General features: G+C 38.7%; 1 protein-coding gene and 1 long non-coding RNA gene across 4 annotated transcripts in view; one reads left to right on the forward strand and one right to left on the reverse strand.

The window, feature by feature from the left end:
- The window catches only part of osbpl10a (oxysterol binding protein-like 10a), a 99,305-nt gene extending 82,960 nt beyond the window's left edge, over positions 1 to 16,345 (reverse strand). Inside the window, exons 1-2 of one of the 3 annotated variants that reach the window (XM_008422419.3) lie at positions 15,934 to 16,345; positions 15,135 to 15,750 (exon numbers count right to left, since the gene is read on the reverse strand). In XM_008422419.3, the coding sequence (XP_008420641.2) occupies positions 15,135 to 15,397 (263 nt within the window). In that variant the 5' untranslated portion in view covers positions 15,398 to 15,750; positions 15,934 to 16,345. Of the gene's footprint in view, positions 1 to 15,134; positions 15,870 to 15,933 lie in introns of those variants that run through there. The other 2 variants (XM_081612996.1, XM_008422418.3) reach the window with 2 other exon arrangements.
- LOC145553886 (uncharacterized) lies at positions 2,904 to 4,644 on the forward strand. Its single transcript, XR_014089930.1, has 2 exons — positions 2,904 to 3,150; positions 3,677 to 4,644. It is a non-coding gene; the product is annotated as an uncharacterized LOC145553886 (long non-coding RNA).
- Positions 16,346 to 19,389: the final 3,044 nt, after the last annotated feature.

Here is a 19,389-nt window from a genome sequence, read left to right on the forward strand (position 1 = left end):
TCATTTGCTGTCTTCTCCACAGGTTTCTGCTCACCCTGACAAAACTGTAGGTGAAGAACCAATGGGATCACTGTCCTCGTCTCTTGAACCACAGGTGAACAGCTGTCCGACTTGGAAATCTTTGCAATTTGTCTGACAGGTATTTTAGTGGACATGATTTTTTGAGAGAGTAGACACAGTCCCAACAATGCTTGTTCCTGTCAGGGCACAGCATTATGAGGACTGTGTGTAGATGACCCGAAGAGTAATATTGTTGGCAACCATTGGGACTTTGTTTTAAATATTATTGCCAATCAACTTGTCTAGCTTTGCCATAGCCCAATATACAGTGTTACTCAATAGTGTTCTAACTTGAAGTCAATATTAAATTAATCTTAATGACTCATTTGCTGTCTTCTCCACAGGTTTCTGCTCACCCTGACAAAACTGTAGGTGAAGAACCAATGGGATCACTGTCCTCGTCTCTTGAACCACAGGTGAACAGCTGTCCGACTTGGAAATCTTTGTAATTTGTCTGACAGGTATTTTAGTGGACATGAGTTTTTGAGAGAGTAGACACAGTCCCAACAATGCTTGTTCCTGTCAGGGCACAGCATTATGAGGACTGTGTGTAGATGACCCGAAGAGTAATATTGTTGGCAACCATTGGGACTTTGTTTTAAATATTATTGCCAATCAACTTGTGTAGCTTTGTCATATCCCAATATACAGTGTTACTCAATAGTGTTCTAACTTGAAGTCAATATTAAATTAATCTTAATGACTCATTTGCTGTCTTCTCCACAGGTTTCTGCTCACCCTGACAAAACTGTAGGTGAAGAACCAATGGGATCACTGTCCTCGTCTCTTGAACCACAGGTGAACAGCTGTCCGACTTGGAAATCTTTGCAATTTGTCTGACAGGTATTTTAGTGGACATGAGTTTTTGAGAGAGTAGACACAGTCCCAACAATGCTTGTTCCTGTCAGGGCACAGCATTATGAGGACTGTGTGTAGATGACCCGAAGAGTAATATTGTTGGCAACCATTGGGACTTTGTTTTAAATATTATTGCCAATCAACTTGTCTAGCTTTGCCATAGCCCAATATACAGTGTTACTCAATAGTGTTCTAACTTGAAGTCAATATTAAATTAATCTTAATGACTCATTTGCTGTCTACTCCACAGGTTTCTGCTCACCCTGACAAAACTGTAGGTGAAGAACCAATGGGATCACTGTCCTCGTGTCATGAACCACAGGTGAACAGCTGTCCGACTTGGAAATCTTTGTAATTTGTCTGACAGGTATTTTAGTGGACATGGGTTTTTGAGAGAGTAGACACAGTCCCAACAATGCTTGTTCCTGTCAGGGCACAGCATTATGAGGACTGTGTGTAGATGACCCGAAGAGTAATATTGTTGGCAACCATTGGGACTTTGTTTTAAATATTATTGCCAATCAACTTGTCTAGCTTTGCCATAGCCCAATATACAGTGTTACTCAATAGTGTTCTAACTTGAAGTCAATATTAAATTAATCTTAATGACTCATTTGCTGTCTTCTCCACAGGTTTCTGCTCACCCTGACAAAACTGTAGGTGAAGAACCAATGGGATCACCGTCCTCGTCTCTTGAACCACAGGTGAACAGCTGTCCGACTTGGAAATCTTTGCAATTTGTCTGACAGGTATTTTAGTGGACATGATTTTTTGAGAGAGTAGACACAGTCCCAACAATGCTTGTTCCTGTCAGGGCACAGCATTATGAGGACTGTGTGTAGATGACCCGAAGAGTAATATTGTTGGCAACCATTGGGACTTTGTTTTAAATATTATTGCCAATCAACTTGTCTAGCTTTGCCATAGCCCAATATACAGTGTTACTCAATAGTGTTCTAACTTGAAGTCAATATTAAATTAATCTTAATGACTCATTTGCTGTCTTCTCCACAGGTTTCTGCTCACCCTGACAAAACTGTAGGTGAAGAACCAATGGGATCACTGTCCTCGTCTCTTGAACCACAGGTGAACAGCTGTCCGACTTGGAAATCTTTGTAATTTGTCTGACAGGTATTTTAGTGGACATGAGTTTTTGAGAGAGTAGACACAGTCCCAACAATGCTTGTTCCTGTCAGGGCACAGCATTATGAGGACTGTGTGTAGATGACCCGAAGAGTAATATTGTTGGCAACCATTGGGACTTTGTTTTAAATATTATTGCCAATCAACTTGTGTAGCTTTGTCATATCCCAATATACAGTGTTACTCAATAGTGTTCTAACTTGAAGTCAATATTAAATTAATCTTAATGACTCATTTGCTGTCTTCTCCACAGGTTTCTGCTCACCCTGACAAAACTGTAGGTGAAGAACCAATGGGATCACTGTCCTCGTCTCTTGAACCACAGGTGAACAGCTGTCCGACTTGGAAATCTTTGCAATTTGTCTGACAGGTATTTTAGTGGACATGAGTTTTTGAGAGAGTAGACACAGTCCCAACAATGCTTGTTCCTGTCAGGGCACAGCATTATGAGGACTGTGTGTAGATGACCCGAAGAGTAATATTGTTGGCAACCATTGGGACTTTGTTTTAAATATTATTGCCAATCAACTTGTCTAGCTTTGCCATAGCCCAATATACAGTGTTACTCAATAGTGTTCTAACTTGAAGTCAATATTAAATTAATCTTAATGACTCATTTGCTGTCTACTCCACAGGTTTCTGCTCACCCTGACAAAACTGTAGGTGAAGAACCAATGGGATCACTGTCCTCGTGTCATGAACCACAGGTGAACAGCTGTCCGACTTGGAAATCTTTGTAATTTGTCTGACAGGTATTTTAGTGGACATGGGTTTTTGAGAGAGTAGACACAGTCCCAACAATGCTTGTTCCTGTCAGGGCACAGCATTATGAGGACTGTGTGTAGATGACCCGAAGAGTAATATTGTTGGCAACCATTGGGACTTTGTTTTAAATATTATTGCCAATCAACTTGTCTAGCTTTGCCATAGCCCAATATACAGTGTTACTCAATAGTGTTCTAACTTGAAGTCAATATTAAATTAATCTTAATGACTCATTTGCTGTCTTCTCCACAGGTTTCTGCTCACCCTGACAAAACTGTAGGTGAAGAACCAATGGGATCACTGTCCTCGTCTCTTGAACCACAGGTGAACAGCTGTCCGACTTGGAAATCTTTGTAATTTGTCTGACAGGTATTTTAGTGGACATGGATTTTTGAAAGCGTAGACACAGTCCCAGCAATGCTTGTTCCTGTCAGGGCACAGCATTATGAGGACTGTGTGTAGATCACCCGAAGAGTAATATTGTTGGCAACCATTGGGACTTTGTTTTAAATATTATTAACAAGCATGACCTGGTTCTATAAAAGGTCATAAAGCTTGCAGTGTAGTATAAAATTAAGCTTTGTGTGACAGTTTATATTTGACATGCCAGGGTTGTAGCTTCATGATTTCTAAGTGTTATAAATGCCGTGTATCACAACTTAGTAATCAATTTAATAATAAAAAAATGGGAAATATTTGATTCATGTCATGACTAAATGCACGTTGAGAAATCTAATTGTCAAAGGGTAACAAACACATACAGAACTGGAATGTACAACTTTATCATAATTATACTTTTATAGCAGACTCCTACATATGATTTATATTTTATTGTCTCTCTTGTTTGTAGATTATCCTGAAAAGGACCATCTTCAGAAAAATCAAGAACAACCCTGGTCTCCTACAGAAATTGCAGCAGTGTTGAAACAATTTCAGAAACACATTGACACTGGGAAGCTGGCAAGTTTTGTTGAAATTCAACAGTGTCAACAGGTTGAACATCCTGCTTTAATAAATTGCTCAATTCAGAACATAAGAGACTTTGTTAGATATCGTGGTGTTTCCACAAAAAAGAAAAAAAGAAAAAGCCAAAAATGTCAGATATATCTTGAGCCAAGATGCTCTTATCAAGAACTTTCAAGCATTCTTTTGTTTTGAAAAATAAAAACCCAGAAGTTCAACTCTTAGGTGTGTATAAACGGCTCATTGTATTAGAGAATATGTACTGTTAAAAGTAACATTTAAAGGAAAAGTTGTTTTATTTTTAACCTCCACCTTTTTTGGTTTTGTTTGCTTGTTTAGTTTTGGAGTAGTTTTCTATAATGTACTCTGATTTCTAAGTTGGTCCAAGATTGATGTTGTGCGAAGAGACTCAACAAAACTTGAACTCTTAACCATTTTCAAAGTAATTCAGAGGATTGATTTTCAGGTTGTTGAAAAAGACAAAAATTGTTCTAGTAATATGTTTTCTTAAAGGCATCACAATTAGGTTTTTTTTTAAGTTGAGCTTCACCTTTAGTTGAAATGAGGCACAATGCTTTGTAGAGCTCTTTGGTGATCGCCTTTATTTGAAAGGACTTCAGGATTAATGTGAGTAGAATAGTGTTCTTAAAACCTGCTTCAAAGAAAGATTTTTTTGCTTCTGAATCTTTAAGTAGGATTTTTTTTGTTTTGTTTGAGTCATGTGTATTGTGTGGTATCTAGAAGAACTTTGGTTTAAGTTCATTATTTACTAAAGTCAAACTCTTTTGGAAAAACTAAGCCTGATAGGAGCCTGTGTTTTGGTTTGCTCCAAAAAATAAAAATTGCAAAAGACAATGTCGTTTGTTTAATCCATAATACATTTTAATTTGTATAGGTCTAAACATTACCCCATTGGTAATGAACAAGCACTATACAAGCACCATATTTCTATTTAATTATTAATTTTTTCATATTTGAACTGAGATTTTTGTAGTCTGTGCCTGTGTTCATGACAAATTAACACTACCATTATTGCAGGGTGTGAATTAATCCATTTGATGCTCATTTGGGTACTTTAGTATATTTTAGGGACATTCTTTGAAGTCTTATTTTAAATGTCCTTGCAATTCTCATTGGTACTCATAATGTATTGTTATGCAAGGGGTGTGGCTTATCTATCTAATTACTGATGTCCTGTTAATGTTGCATAAAGTCAGGTCATTATATTTAGAGTTGTGTAGTGTGTAAACACAATTTTAACTGAGATCTTTGTTGAGTGGCTCATTAAAGATTTTTTGAGACATTCAGCCGGTCTGTAGAGCAAGTGGAAAGGGGTGCTCCCATAATTCACCACTGTGACTGGTTCGGAAAAATTGTCCTTACAATTCACCGGGACCTGTATAGGTGTGTGTGTGTGTGTGTGTGTGTGTGTGTGTGTGTGTTTGTTTGGGAACTGAAGCGCTGACGCTTCTCCGCTGATCAACCGTGACACCTGCCGCGCTCTTCCCCAGCGTCACGCCAGACTGAGAGAGTTAAACTGTTACATCTAGTCAAAGATTTGTCAAAAAGAGTAGAAATTAAGCAAACATTGTCGCCTCACCATCGTGCGTCATGTGGAACCGATCTGCTGTTTCTGTGCCATGTGCCTGTGTCATATTTGTGTGGGTTAGGTTTGTGCGGTTTACGCGTGTTGGGAATCCGACTGTGTTCGTGTGGATTAGGTGCGATGACAGTTTTGTGCGATAATTCCCGCCGATAATATCCTGCAGGCGCCCCGATTGTAACCATTGATATATCAGTGTATTGCACAGCTCTAGTCTGCAAGTTGCAATGAACAAATCATCTTCAAGCCAATGTGCCATTACGTATTATTTACAAATTAATATAAATGCAAACTGCCAAAATGTAAGCTTGCTTACATTTTACTACTTTAACTCCTGAATTTTACACATGGGAATCAATACATGAAGTAACAATCTAATAAATTATAATTTATATATGCTTAAGTTATTTGCACCAACGACAAATCTTATAAGGGAGCTTTGAGTGTATTGTGATTTTTTGTTCTTTCACCTAGAATTAGCAGCAGCAGCCTGACAGCAGTGTGCGCCCAGCAGAGCCTCTATGCCGATTCTGCACAGAGACATACATCTCCTGCACTACACAACAGCACTTCATGCTAACAAATGTCCACCCACGCAATGCAGAATTAGCTCCACTCAGGTCTGCATGCCACATGACACACACACACACACAGTGTGTTTCCCTACATGATGCACTCTGAAACGTGACCAACATCTCTAATCCCTCCAAATGAACCTGGGCTCATCTCTCATCTCCTTCACAGGTTTCCACAATTAAATGCTGCAGGCGCTTTTAGATATTAGCTGCTTATAGCTTTAAATGCTAAACACCTGGGGACCAGTAGACTGTCCAGATACTGGCACCCTCTCCTCTAATCTGTTTGGGAAAACATGAGACTAAAACTGCTGTGACAAGCGCTGTGAAAGCACAACATTTTAACAACCGAGCTTAAGCTCTTTAACATTCAAAGTAAAAAATAAAAACCAAGGGATTAAAGCACTACAACGCCTAAGTAACTGGCGGATATGAAGGAAATAAAACCAGAGAAAAGAGACAAAGTAATTGTAATTTTTTGAGGGCATAAACTTATAACACCAACACGGCTCTCTTTAAAAAGCTCATTAAATCATGCAGTGACTGAAAACTACGGCTTTTTGCTTGAATTTCAAAAGCTAAAAATCCAAGCCAATTACTACAAGATCTTTAAAATAAAGAAATTACTTAAACAGAACCTGCCTTACAGCATGAAGTAGGTTAAAACATCACATGCAGATCTGCATACAGTGTGAATACCCGTCTAAAAATTCTCATAGCTTCCTATATTAATAGTTCAAGCACCAAATATAATATAATATACATTAATAAGCACAGAGGAAATCACAGATGCTAACATTTACAGTATTCCTCGTCTCCTCTCTGTACAGTCAAAGAGCCAAGGAAAATAAATGGTGCTCCTGGATTGGCATGTCAAGTAGCATTCTGCCGAGCAGTTTCAATTTTCCAAGTTTTCTTTCAAATATTTTAGATATGCTCTATGAAAAGAAATCCTTCAATAGACGAGTTATCTGCAAATAACGAATCACAAATGGCGCTGCTTCATAAGTCATTCAAACATTCGGCATAAACTGGGGCAGACAGAGCGTCTGCATACCTTAGCATGAGTTTAACAAACAGTATTACTAGTTCACTGCTGAAACATTTCTGTAGCATTGCATGTAGCATTGGTGCATGACGAGCAGTTAGCTGGAGATAATATTACTTATGCTACATATCAAATGATTAGAAATGTGAACCTGGAATTTTATTTACTTCAAGCAGTTTATCTTTGTACGTCAAAGAAATGCTACATTCATATTCAATAGTGGGATGGGGGAATGGATTTCTTATAACTGGATTAGATTACTTTTAAAGCCACAGCACTAACAAAACACCTAGTAATACTAGGTTTGACCTACTATTACACACTGATCATCGTTATTGATTAGTTACGTCTAATCAAGTTTTATCTCACATTTCAATCAGTTTAAAATAAAACATTGATTTTTTTCAATGCCCTAAAAAAGGGTAAATTAATCTTAGTCCTTTACACAACACAGAGGTAAACTGACGCTTCAGGGATTTTATGGGATCATTTTTCCTGATGTGACTGCGGTTTTTGGTCCAGGAGGTTTGAGACAGTGTTAGCTATTTGTATCCACAGAGTTATTCGTCTTGAGGCCACGCCACTGGCGCAGGTGGATGCACTGAAAGAAATCTTTCTCATGAAGCCGGATGACCCCGTTCAGGCTCTTTGAAATTGAGACATGTCAGGTAGGATCACCGCAGAAGAGGAAATCCATCTGTTAAATCCCTCCCTTCGCCTTAAAATAACCACAATCCGTCAGGTAAAACACAGTTATAGTTGCTCTAGAATGAATTTTCACAGAGCATCAAACCATTTAAATGTATTAGAGTCATTTCATGTGCGTGGAATAGAAAGTTACCCAGGTATTCTGCATCAAGGTGCAGATCAGTGCATCATCTCCCTGTCAGTTCATAAAGGAAGGAGCAGCTTTTCCTGCTCTCCCCCCTCCACCTCTCTGTACCCTTCCCCGCTCACATACGTTGGCATCAAGCCCAGATCATATACAGTTTCATAAAGCCTCAGCTTCCTTCTCTTCTGCAGCACTGCTTCAGTACATTGCCACAGTGGGACACTCCGCTATTTCTGTGTGGGAAAGAAAGAACTAATTTTACTGCAAAAAAAATCACACAGAAGCTGCAGAACGGAAATCCTGCATAATTTATGTTAACTGTTCAGCAAAAACTTAACAGAAAAAAAGGGCTTCATTCTCCAAAAAAAAAAAAACACAATGTTCAGATGTTTTATGTCTGGCTCAAAGCTACATCCACGGCGACCAGAGCAGGGATTTTAAATTAAAAAGTCTCGCAGAACTTCTTCTGAAAACTCTGAGTGGTGTAAAGTGGATGAGGCAGCGAGGGAGGGAAGCCATAAAGACAGCATGAGTCACACTACAGCAAACTGCTGTGATCTCCTCTGCTGCTCCAAAGAAATCCTCTGCTTAATTATGAGAGCTGCAGCAATGCCCAAACATCGTGCCACCAGACATTCGCTGGATGAGGAAATAAATACCTTTATGTTCTAAACAATTGGAAAAGGCTTTGCTCGGATGTGGCTCAAATAAATGTTTTTACAGCACGACTGAAATGTTTGTTTCTTCCATCTTTTAAAGTTAAAAGCAGTTGTGTTTTCTTTATAGAAATACTCCATGTGAAAGTATACACACCGGGCTATATTAGGTTTCAATGTTTTGTTTAGTTTAGTTTTTTTTTTTTTTTTTTTTTTTATATATATATATGTGATAGTCCCAACACAAAAACTGGAAATAAAATATGTAGAACAAGGTTTCCCCCAGAAAACCTGCTAAGCCTCCCATTTTTTGTGTGTGTGTGAAAAAAATGTTTAATGTTGACAGAAAATTTGAAAATATTACTAGGTAATTGTGTGTTATTGGAAAACGTTACTAAAAATACCTAAATCCCAACTGTAAAGTCTTTAAACAGTCAAACAATAAAAATCAGTAAACGTTGCATAGCCTGGCGGGGGTGCAAATAAAGCCCGGTGGCCCGCCAGGCTTATAAATTACTGGGGGAAACCCTGGAAGAATATATACTTTATTATTAACATCTAAAATGTAAACAAGTACATGATCTCCATCATCAGACAATATAAAGACAGAATCAACAGTTTCATCCTCTGCAGGTGATAGTTTCCATGCATGTGTGCACCGGGGTTACCCAAGTTCTGACTAGATGATAAATGCATGATGGGTTAAAACTTGATCCCAGAAAAGAAACGTGGTATTGTATGTGCTCATACAATACCGTGTATGAGCACATACATAGTTCAGAGCTGCTGATCATAAAAGAAAAAATAAATAAAACCTCTTGCGTCCACATTTAGGTCCTTTTGACACAAGGGAATAATTTGTCTTGTTTCGCAGTTCATTCAGCCTGAAGGTAACAGTTTAAAGGCAGTAAAGAGTGGATGCTTCAGATCAGCAAGAATACTCTTTGCTTCATTCATAGGCTCCAAATGACCCAAACGGTATTTTTGTGCTTCCATTATCCTTCCACCGAATACACACATTAAGACACTCTCCATGTAAAAACACCTTCCGTACTTTAAAATCAACATCAATTTAAAAAAGTGTGATGTGCATTTGGAAGCGTTGCAAGAAAAAAAACACTATTGGAAGAAAGAAAGTCCTAGGAAGATTCACAAGCCATTTAAAGCTACAGTACGTAATTTCTACAAAAAATGTTTTTTACATATTCACTAAAACTGTCACTGTGTTCTAACAGTTCTGAGCTTTTAATGGCATCTGCAGAAAGGCATCACTCCAAAAACAATCTTAGTGCTGTCAATCAACCTTGTGTACGTGCTGCTCAATGTGTTAAAAATATTTATCTGCCGCCATCATAGCCATGCTAACTAGCCTTAGCATTCATAGCAGCCTTTGTTGTGGTGAACCAGCTGTAGCATAGCGAGAGGCTGTGAGCAGCACATACATGAGAATGATTGCCAGTGCTAACACCCTCCCCCTTGCTCTGATTGGTTGTTTCGTACATACATATAGAAATAAGGCAGAGGAGCTAAATTCTTGTCACACATTATCTCATATTATTCTGTCACAACATTTTGACAGTTTTAACAAATATATAAAAAAAACATTTTTATAAGTTTCATGCTGCTGCTTTGAGGTGGAAAGAGTTAAATATTGATGGTGACAGGTGCTCTCTATCCAGTCTGACTAAGCCTGAGGTACTTTAATTAGTAAAATAAGCAGAGATGGTACAGACATCGATCCATTAGGTGCCTATTTACAGCCGCCATTGGGTCTGGGTACACTCTGTACAGGTCACCAGTCCATCACAGGGCAACACAGAGACACACAGGACACAATACCATGTATGAGCACAATCATAAGAACAACTCAGAGTATTCAACTGATGAAAACGGTTTGTAGGGCTTTGGGAGGAAGCGGGAGTACCAGGAGAGAACCCACACATGAACAAGGAGACATTTTAAATATACAAAGTAAACAGAAAAAAACAAAAAGAATTATGAAATCTCTGTAGAAAAAACTGTCATTCAAAAATTGGGCTAGTTGAGACCAAAACACCAGACTGTCATCCAGAAAAGACGAGAACGATAAATCATGCAAATGGAAATGATGGAGTTTGTTTTAATTTACCATATGATTAATTAATTTATTACTTTTTGTGACAAATACTAATTTTGAATTTGTGTTGGCCCATCTAATAAGATCCACATTAACTAAATGTAAAAGTTTCAAATGAATTAAACATCTTTCCAGGGCACAAAATCACAAAACAGCGTTAGCAAAAGCTTATTGTAAGAAGTCTGTTGCGAGCTTTGATCAAAATATCACCGCGATATTCACAAACGATGCGTTTTATTAATCAATCCTTGACGTTTTCTTTTGAACCGACTTTCTAAACTGGGTTGACGCTCATCTTTGCCTCCTTCTGCAGGCCGACAGCCTCCCACTTCACCCACCTTGGCATCCAGCAGACGGACAATAATTCCTCCTGAAAGCTGCCCAGCTGTCTCTGACACAGCAGAGCAGCCACAGTCGTTTCATCGTAATCAGGGCAAAACTCGGCAGGTTGAGGTCAAACAGTGGACAGAATGAGGCGGAGAAGCAGGCCAACTCAACTTTCACTTTAAAAAGCAATGCTTTTATTTTCTGCAAAATAATTCGCTGAATTGGATTTTGCAGAAAGCAGCCTAAAACGGAGAACCAGACGGAGTTGATCATTTTACCGTACAAATAAATGAAACTACAGCGCAGGCAATACTTTTAGCATTACAAATTAAAATGTGCTAATCTACATATTGAACACATTTATAAAGTGCGTGGAAATTTCATGTTGAGAATTTAATTTAAATTTGAATTAACTTAATGCTTGAGTTACATTGATTATATAGAGACTATTGGGCATAAAAATAATGATACCACTGATTATTTTGTTTAAAAAAAACTGAGTTTCTAAGCACAACCTACATCCAAATGTGGAATTTATGTAAAACATGATAGTGGCTCTGTTATGCTCTGGGCCTGCAATGACATAGCACACTGTAAAACATCTGAAAGTGATTTAACTTGAAAGTGAAATGAAATTGTTTGGTTTTAACTCAGAAATTTAAGTTGATGAAGTTGATTCATCAACAAAAAAAACAACAAATTTTCTAAACATTGTTTTCATGTTCATTAATCTTGAATTATGAGTTTTAACTTAATGCTGCAAACCAAATAATAATTTCATAATATGCAAGAAAAAAACCTCCCTCACCTATTTTTGGAGCACACCTTTTCACTCACGTTGTCAAGTTAGACTACTTATTTTGCTTTAGAATAAATTAAATTCTTGTTTGAAATTGCATGAATAAAAATTCTGATTTGATAATTAATTTTATTAAACATCAGAATGAATTCTGCTCAGAAACATTTAGTGTGAACAGGACATGATCCTCAAGCTTTAAAATAAACATTTGCCTTAATGAAACACCAGAGTCTGATCAATGCAACACACTTCCATCCCAGGATACAAAAACATGCCGCCAAGCATTCTGGGAAATAGTTCCCACTCCTGTCTTTTTCTTCTTTCAGTTTTTTAAATGCTAACCTAAAAACTCTCGTTTATTCAACTGTTGGAGGTTTGACAAAATTAATCAGAAGTTAACACAACTTAATACTGAAAGTTCATCTTTCACAAACTCACACATTTAGGTGGATATTGGGGCAAATAATAACTTCTCCACGTTTTAAAACCGGTTAGGTTGTCTTCTGGCTGAAACGTTTCTGTTTAAAGTCTTCAAAACGACATTAATGTCGCACCATTTCTGTAGTTTGAACTCCTTTTGTTTCTCAGTTTGCATGCACATTAGTTCAGTTGCTAGCAAATTATGTGTTGCAAGTGTCCAGTCAGAACAGCCAACATTTCGTCTGTTGGTTGTTCTCCTCCAACAGAACAAAATGCATCTTTTGTTCTGTTGGCGGAGAAAATTGCAGAGAATCATAGCTTGACTACAAAAATGCTCCTTTAAATGCAGCAAGCAAGCAAAAACCTCTGAGGGTTTGCATGTGTTGCTGTGAGAACACGAAATAACCAATGTTTTGCAGAATAAGCAAGATGAACTCAAACTAAATTTATCTAGTGGCTTTTATGCATTTCTGTAGCACTGTGTCCCTCTATTTAAAAGAAAAATAACACATTTGAACACTTTCTGTTTTAATGCACTTCTAAAGCGAAACACCTCTGGTATTTTAAATAAATTAGAGTCAGCATTTTATAGTTTCCTGACAGTTTTTGGCATGAACAAAACTTCCTTGGTGAGATTGTGGTGACTCATTGTCTCGGTGGCAACATATTTGGGTATTAGCTGCTGCCTGCAGCGGTAACTTATCCTTGACAGTGCATACCTACCAGCTTTGATCATTAGAAGCTGAAGCAAGACCAGCCTCCCGCCACGACTACAATCTAATCATGTTCCCTGTAGCTGGCAGCTCTCGCCCTCCAAAGGCTGCTATCTGCATGGGGTCTCGCCACCACTCTGGCTCCAGCATAAAAGGCTCTCACCAAGAAGCAGAAACAAACAATTCACCAGCTCCAGATAGAAAAAAGGGGGTTTATCTAAAAATACTGTCACCCAAAACAAAGTAGGGCTAACATTTTAAGAGAATATCAAACTTAAACCGTTCATTGGTGCAAGTTAGGTTTTGTTTTTTTTGTTGTTGTTGTTTACATAAAGGAGCTTCAACTATTTTGTTCTATTGAGAAATTAATTCAAGTTCTTCTTTGGCTTCTTTTTTCAAAACAGATCATTATTTACCCTGTAAGATAAGTGCTAGGTGACGGCTGAGTGTGCGTTTGTTCCTGTTTACAGGAAAGTTTCCTCCCATTACGCACATTCTGCCCGTCTCTATCAGACCCACTATTACTTAATGATGCTTCTTCTCTTGCTTGCAAATGTAGAAATATAAAGTGAAGGCTCATGTCCTGACCATCAAACCCTGTAGAAAATAATGCAAAGGCTGCTGCAGGCAGGAAGTGAGACTAGCGCCGGGTAAAGCAGAGATGAATGAAGTCAGACCTTTACGTCCTTATCGCTTCTATTCGTTTCTTCTCTGACTATTATACCGGTAATTAAAGCCAAAATAATGGCAAAGGCCATTTATTAGCAATTATTTTTGAAAACTTTGTAATCTAACAAGTTTAAACAGAATTTAAACAGATCATCAGCGATCTCATGGTGCGTTGAAGGTGGTCGTAACTAAAAGCAAAGTCTTCAGCTGCTGTTTCTGTTTTCAACGTTATGTTAGTCTATACATGAGAATACAAAGGGGTTAATATTTAAGGAGTTGGTGAAAATGACATTTCAAGGATTTCTCAAGTGTTTCAAAAATCAATCGCAGAATTAATCAGAAAGTAACTCAGATATTTTCCTATAGTGTTGTGTGTTTCTACCCAATCAAAACGAAAGACTCAAGTTGCTTTCTGACGACTACAGCAATACTAAGGAAAATGTGTGGCTCAGTGGAAATCTGACACCACTGATTACAGCTGGTGTGAGCAAAAAGAGGGAGATGTTGCCATGGAATCACAAAGCCTTTATGCTTATTGGTACATGACAAAAATAATTGATGAATAAATCTGAAATATAATTTCTCATGTATTCATACTCTGCATGGTAAAAGCAATAGAAATTGTAACAATGGGAAGAAAAGAAAAGAGTAAGGGAAATCAGGGTTGACCATCGTCGGCATCACCTCCACAATATTTAGTAACAATATTGTAACGACACTTTCTTGACATCATCCTGGTCTAATTTTTACACTTGAGAACTAAACATGGAACTACTTTTTTGTTTAAGGGAAGAAACACAACTTACTAGTTCCTGACAAATAAACTGATGGTGGAAGCACAGAAACCTCTCACATTTCAGGCCCTTAGTAAACATCAAATAGCAGATATTCTATCTAATCTGTGGTAGTCAGGGAAAGATAAGTGAAGAAATAAAACTGAAGTGTCCCGCTTGTTTTCACGCTCAAACTGTTCAAGGTCACAGAGCGAACGACTTCTGACACCACTGAAAAACAGGTTACTAGTTCCCGTTTTAAAAGTTAAAACGCAACAGACTTGACAACACTTTATGACTAACACAGAAACTGTGGCTGTAAAACTATTTGAGCAAAGTCATTTTTGCTAATTATGCTGAGGCCATTTCCTCTCATTTGCTGGATAGTCTTGCAATTAGTTAAAACTTTGCTGGAGAGGATTTTTATCTTCTCAAGGCAGAACAGAAATTTAAGTGAAAGCGAACTTAGTGTTTAGGACTTTTTTTTATAGGAAATCAACTTTGCTGCTTTATTCTTCTAAAGCCTAATTTGTTTTCATTGTTACTCTGACACAGAAAGGATGTGTGTGTGTGTGTGTTTTTTTTAAGCTTTCAGACTGACAGCCCGTTATAAATGGTTCTGTGTGTTTTATAGCTGCCTGTAAATGCCTGAACTCTCCTCTAAAGCCCTCCTCCATGTCACAGTGACGTGGTGGGCAAAAAGTGCAACGTGGACGGAGCAAATAACAACACGAAGCATGAACCGATAGTGATCCTGTGTCCACCTTCGCCCCCCCCTCCCTCCCCCCCACCCCCGCCTCGTCCGTGCGCCTACCTGTTCTGCCAGCCTTGGATCAGGTTGGTGTATTTGCTCAGCACTCCTTCCAGCTGCCTCCTGCGCGCATGCAGCTGCAGCTGCTGCTGCTGCTGCAGACTCACGCCGCTGCCCTGCACCGTCCCCCGGCCGCCTCCAGCTCCAGCCGAGCCTCCCAGAGAACCGGAACCGGGGCTGTGCGAGCCGCTCCGACTTTCGGGCTTCCTGGGCGACGACGCGGAGTTGGTTCTGTTGGTCCCGGGACTGCAGAGCGTCTTTTCCATCCTGGCTTCGGGACTACAGAAAAGCTGGCGGAGGAGAGGAGGAGGAGGAAGAGGAGGAAGAGGAGCAGAAGAGGGAGGATGGGGATGGAGCCGACGCAGCAGCGTGTAGTGGAGGGATTTCAGCAGAGCATGCGGTAAACAGAGCGACGGGTGTCCGCTGAGCTGAAGCAGAGGCAGTGCATGTTCATCAGCTGGTTGAAGCGTCCCTCGATGCGACGGGAAGCTGACATAATCCTCGGTGTGTTGAAGCCGTGCTCTCTCCTCTGCAGCAATGTGCCCTGTGCCAAAGTGTTTCTGCTCCAGCGTTTTTCATGCTGGGAAGGAGAGCAGCGCGCAGACACTCCCACTCCACACTGAGGACCGGCCCCCGGATGTTGCAATGCAATGCAAAAAAAAAAAAGACAGGAAAACCCTGTGATGAGTCACGTTTCGCACCGAAACTCAGCAGTGTGTTGTCACAGCTGCAGGAGGAGCACAGATCAGGAAGAATAGCAAATTACACTATGATGCATGTGAAATATCAAGATATACCTTACCTGATCAAATGTTGAGTTTTCTTCATGAAAAAAATCATGGACCCTCTCAGTAACACATAGATGCAAAAAAATAATAATATTGTGAAAAATCTCAATGGTATCTGTCACTTATTTCAAAACGTGAAACTTGAATATGCACAGAAGAAATATTTCCATCCTTTGTTGCAGTTTTGTTTATCTTGCGTTCAGAGCTGATAAATAGTTATATTTACTCAGTTACAGTTACTTGAGTAACTTTTAGGAAAGAAATGTACTTTTGGGAGTATTTTTACTTTTTACTTTTACTTGAGTAATTTTATTATGAAGTATCACTACTCTTGTTGAGTAAAATGTTTGAATACTCGACCGACTGTGAGTAACTGAATGGAGAGAAATCTTGTTTTTACCAAAAATTAACAAGACACAGACATACACCTTTTTTTTTTCTTCAAAAAAGTTTTATCACATATATTGAAAGAAATTGTGAATTATTTTTATTTTAGTATTTAAAATACCAAAAATTTCCACATAATTATAGTTTGGTCATTCTTTTGATGTCATTGTCAAATGTTAAATGGCTAAAGTTTAGATCAGTTACTCTTGAGTAATCTTTACACCAAATACTTGAGTATTTTTTCATTGGACGGTTATTTTTTACTTTTACTTGAGTAAAAATATTATATTCTTCCTTCAGTATGATTTTTGGGTACTCTGTCCAATCAAATTATGTTTTTATTCCACTTTCCTTTGTGTCAAGACAAAGATGGGTCTTTATTCTGCCTGGCCAGTAACAATTTTGCTGAACCATTTCCTGAGTTATGAACATTAAACATCTGCCTCACTTGAAAGCCATATTTTCTTATATTTCCAATCATCAAGTTTGGCTAAAACATTGAATTTCCTCCCACTAAATCTACTAATACTACCTTAAAGGTTGGATTTTTTTTTCTCCAAATTTTACACTGTGAGACTATGACACCACGGTAATGAATTAATTTCCCCTGCATCAATGAAACTCTAAAAGCCTCGTCCTCCAGGTATCAACCAGCGCTCGTCCCCACTGGCACAATCATGGCCATGACAACCAGAATAAAAAGGTCATGCTAATGAGAGCCGGACAGAGAAGCATCGCAGGCTCTTGGAAAACTGCAGGCATTGTGTTGAGAAATCGAAGGCATACCTAATGAAGCTCTGCAGGACTCTTAGATAGACGGATAGATTCTGCTGTGCATCGGCTGACGCAGTCACAGAGATCAATAAAACTGAGTAAAAGTAAAAAAAAACAAAAAAAAAACACATCTCTGCAGGCAGCAGAGAGTCAATGGTTGTTAAAAGCTTGAGCTTGGAGTCAGGCTGGAGTCAGCTGCATTTAATTATAAGAGCGCATTGTCCCGCCCGTGGTAAATTAAAAGCTTTCACTATTATACAAGCACATACTTCCTGAAAACCTTTTCAATCTTACTTTTGTTTTTGGCTTCTGTAGCGTTCGGTTTCTGAGGTCATCAAGGATTATTATTCATGTTCCTCCACACCATCTGGATGTCAGCGCCTTTCCTTCAAGAAAGTCTATTTTCCTTATATTTAGTTAAAATATACATTTACTTTGCACACACTCTGCTACCTTAATAAAATAACACAGAAAACTCTTTCTTAGCGCTGAAACTCAAGCCGTTACCGCCAGAGCATAAAACCCACTGTGAGGCATGGTGGTGGCAGCTCATGATCACAAGTCACTGTCAGTTTATTTATAAAGCACTTTAACTCGGGGCGCACCAATTTATCAGCCAGCCGATTTCCTTAATGTTGAGAGATTGTGATCAGCCGATACTTACATATGAAGCTGATCTCATTCACAGATCTTTTCTACGTCTACAAAGGTCTAAAACTCAACCACTTAATCTTCTGCTCTGCTGTGAGAAAGCTTTGACTGACAGACTGGCCCACCAGGTCATGTCTGCACACTTGCAGTTAACAATAGTCACCTCACTGTCTCCTAATCTTGTTATATTTAGCGACGTTTCAGACAAAAAAAATTGGTATCGGCCAAAATCAGAATTGGGCTTTTGAAAGATTGGCAATCGGCCAATCAGTGCAGCACAAACTTTAACAGATAACTTGTGATTGTATCAAAGTGCTTTATGTTAATCGCTAACCACAATAAGATAAGACTCACAGCAATAAAACATGGCAACTGAAACATATAAGATGAAGCTGTGGCAAAAAATTATAAACAATTTCCAATACTAGTCAGTTTTGGCCTTCAGTTGTTAGAAAGCTGGAGTTGAAGAAGGATCACAGAGAGTCCAAGCAGAATCCCAAATCAACAAAACAGTTTCACCTGAAAAGGGTTGAATCTTCGGTCAGGTGACCCGAACAGCCGCTCTGGACAACAGACGTTTTGTTACATTTTAACAGGAATGTGTAGAGATTTATTGCCTTTCATTGGATTTGAACAGGCAGTGTTCAAGCGTTTTTGGTTTTTCAAGAATAAACGAAATGAAATGAAGAAATATAACTTGCTCAATCATTTCTTCCCCTATTTTTCCATATTACTTCTACTTTCATGGGAAAACTGCACTCTGGATAGCATTTAACTGGTCTAACATGTGAGGAAAAACTGCGACTCTGCAGTCAAAATTTATATATCTTAAAACCAAAAGAAAGAAGTCAAAGCCATAAAAATGTACAGAATTTACTTGAGAAGAAAGTTTTGGCAAGAATTCAATGTTGCTGTCAGATATCTGTGTGCTTATTAATCTCCTCCCAGAGGCAAGAACATCCTGGGTCGTTAAATAAAGGACATCCTTAGACTCTGACAACTTCATTCATCAAACAATAAGGCTGCTGAACCAGTTTTAGATGTATTTTCACATGTATAGAGCTTCCTGCTCATCATCTGCATAAGATGAGAATGTGAGCGTTCAAACTGGAAAGTTTGTCACTTAGAGCTCTGCTAACTTGACGCTTGGTTTTCCAAAACATGTACAGAGTTAACTGGAATGAGGTTCCATGTTTGTTTTTAAAGACTTACAGAAGCTGAGCAACAAATAATTATATTACTTTACATGTTTCCAATGCACTTGAGTAAAGCCACAAGAAACTGTTTTCTGTTAAATCATCCCTCTTTTCTTGTCTCCTCATCTTTATCCTTCTTTTAACTTTCATTTTCTCTCCCCTCCATGACGTTAAATATTTAAGTCAAGCTTCTTTAAAACAGCCGTGGCATCCTCATCATGACTTTGCTGAACAGGAACATGCTGCTTTAAGACTCAGAGGAGTTTGTCCTCGAAGCAGACCTCTAAAACATGAATGAGTTCATCCCCCAGCTCTTTGACTTGGTACGCGTCCGATCTCCTCCTGCTTCAGATTTATGTTGGCCGAGGCCGACCCTCATCTTCCTCCTCCGCCTGTCTGCTCTGCAGCGATTACAGGAGAGGAAGATCCAACATGAATGTGAGCTCTTTCAGATGCCACCTC

The sequence above is a fragment of the Poecilia reticulata genome, chromosome 11 (genome assembly GCF_904066995.2).
Source record: "Poecilia reticulata chromosome 11, P_reticulata-male-v2, whole genome shotgun sequence".
NCBI classification, from domain to species: domain Eukaryota; kingdom Metazoa; phylum Chordata; class Actinopteri; order Cyprinodontiformes; family Poeciliidae; genus Poecilia; species Poecilia reticulata.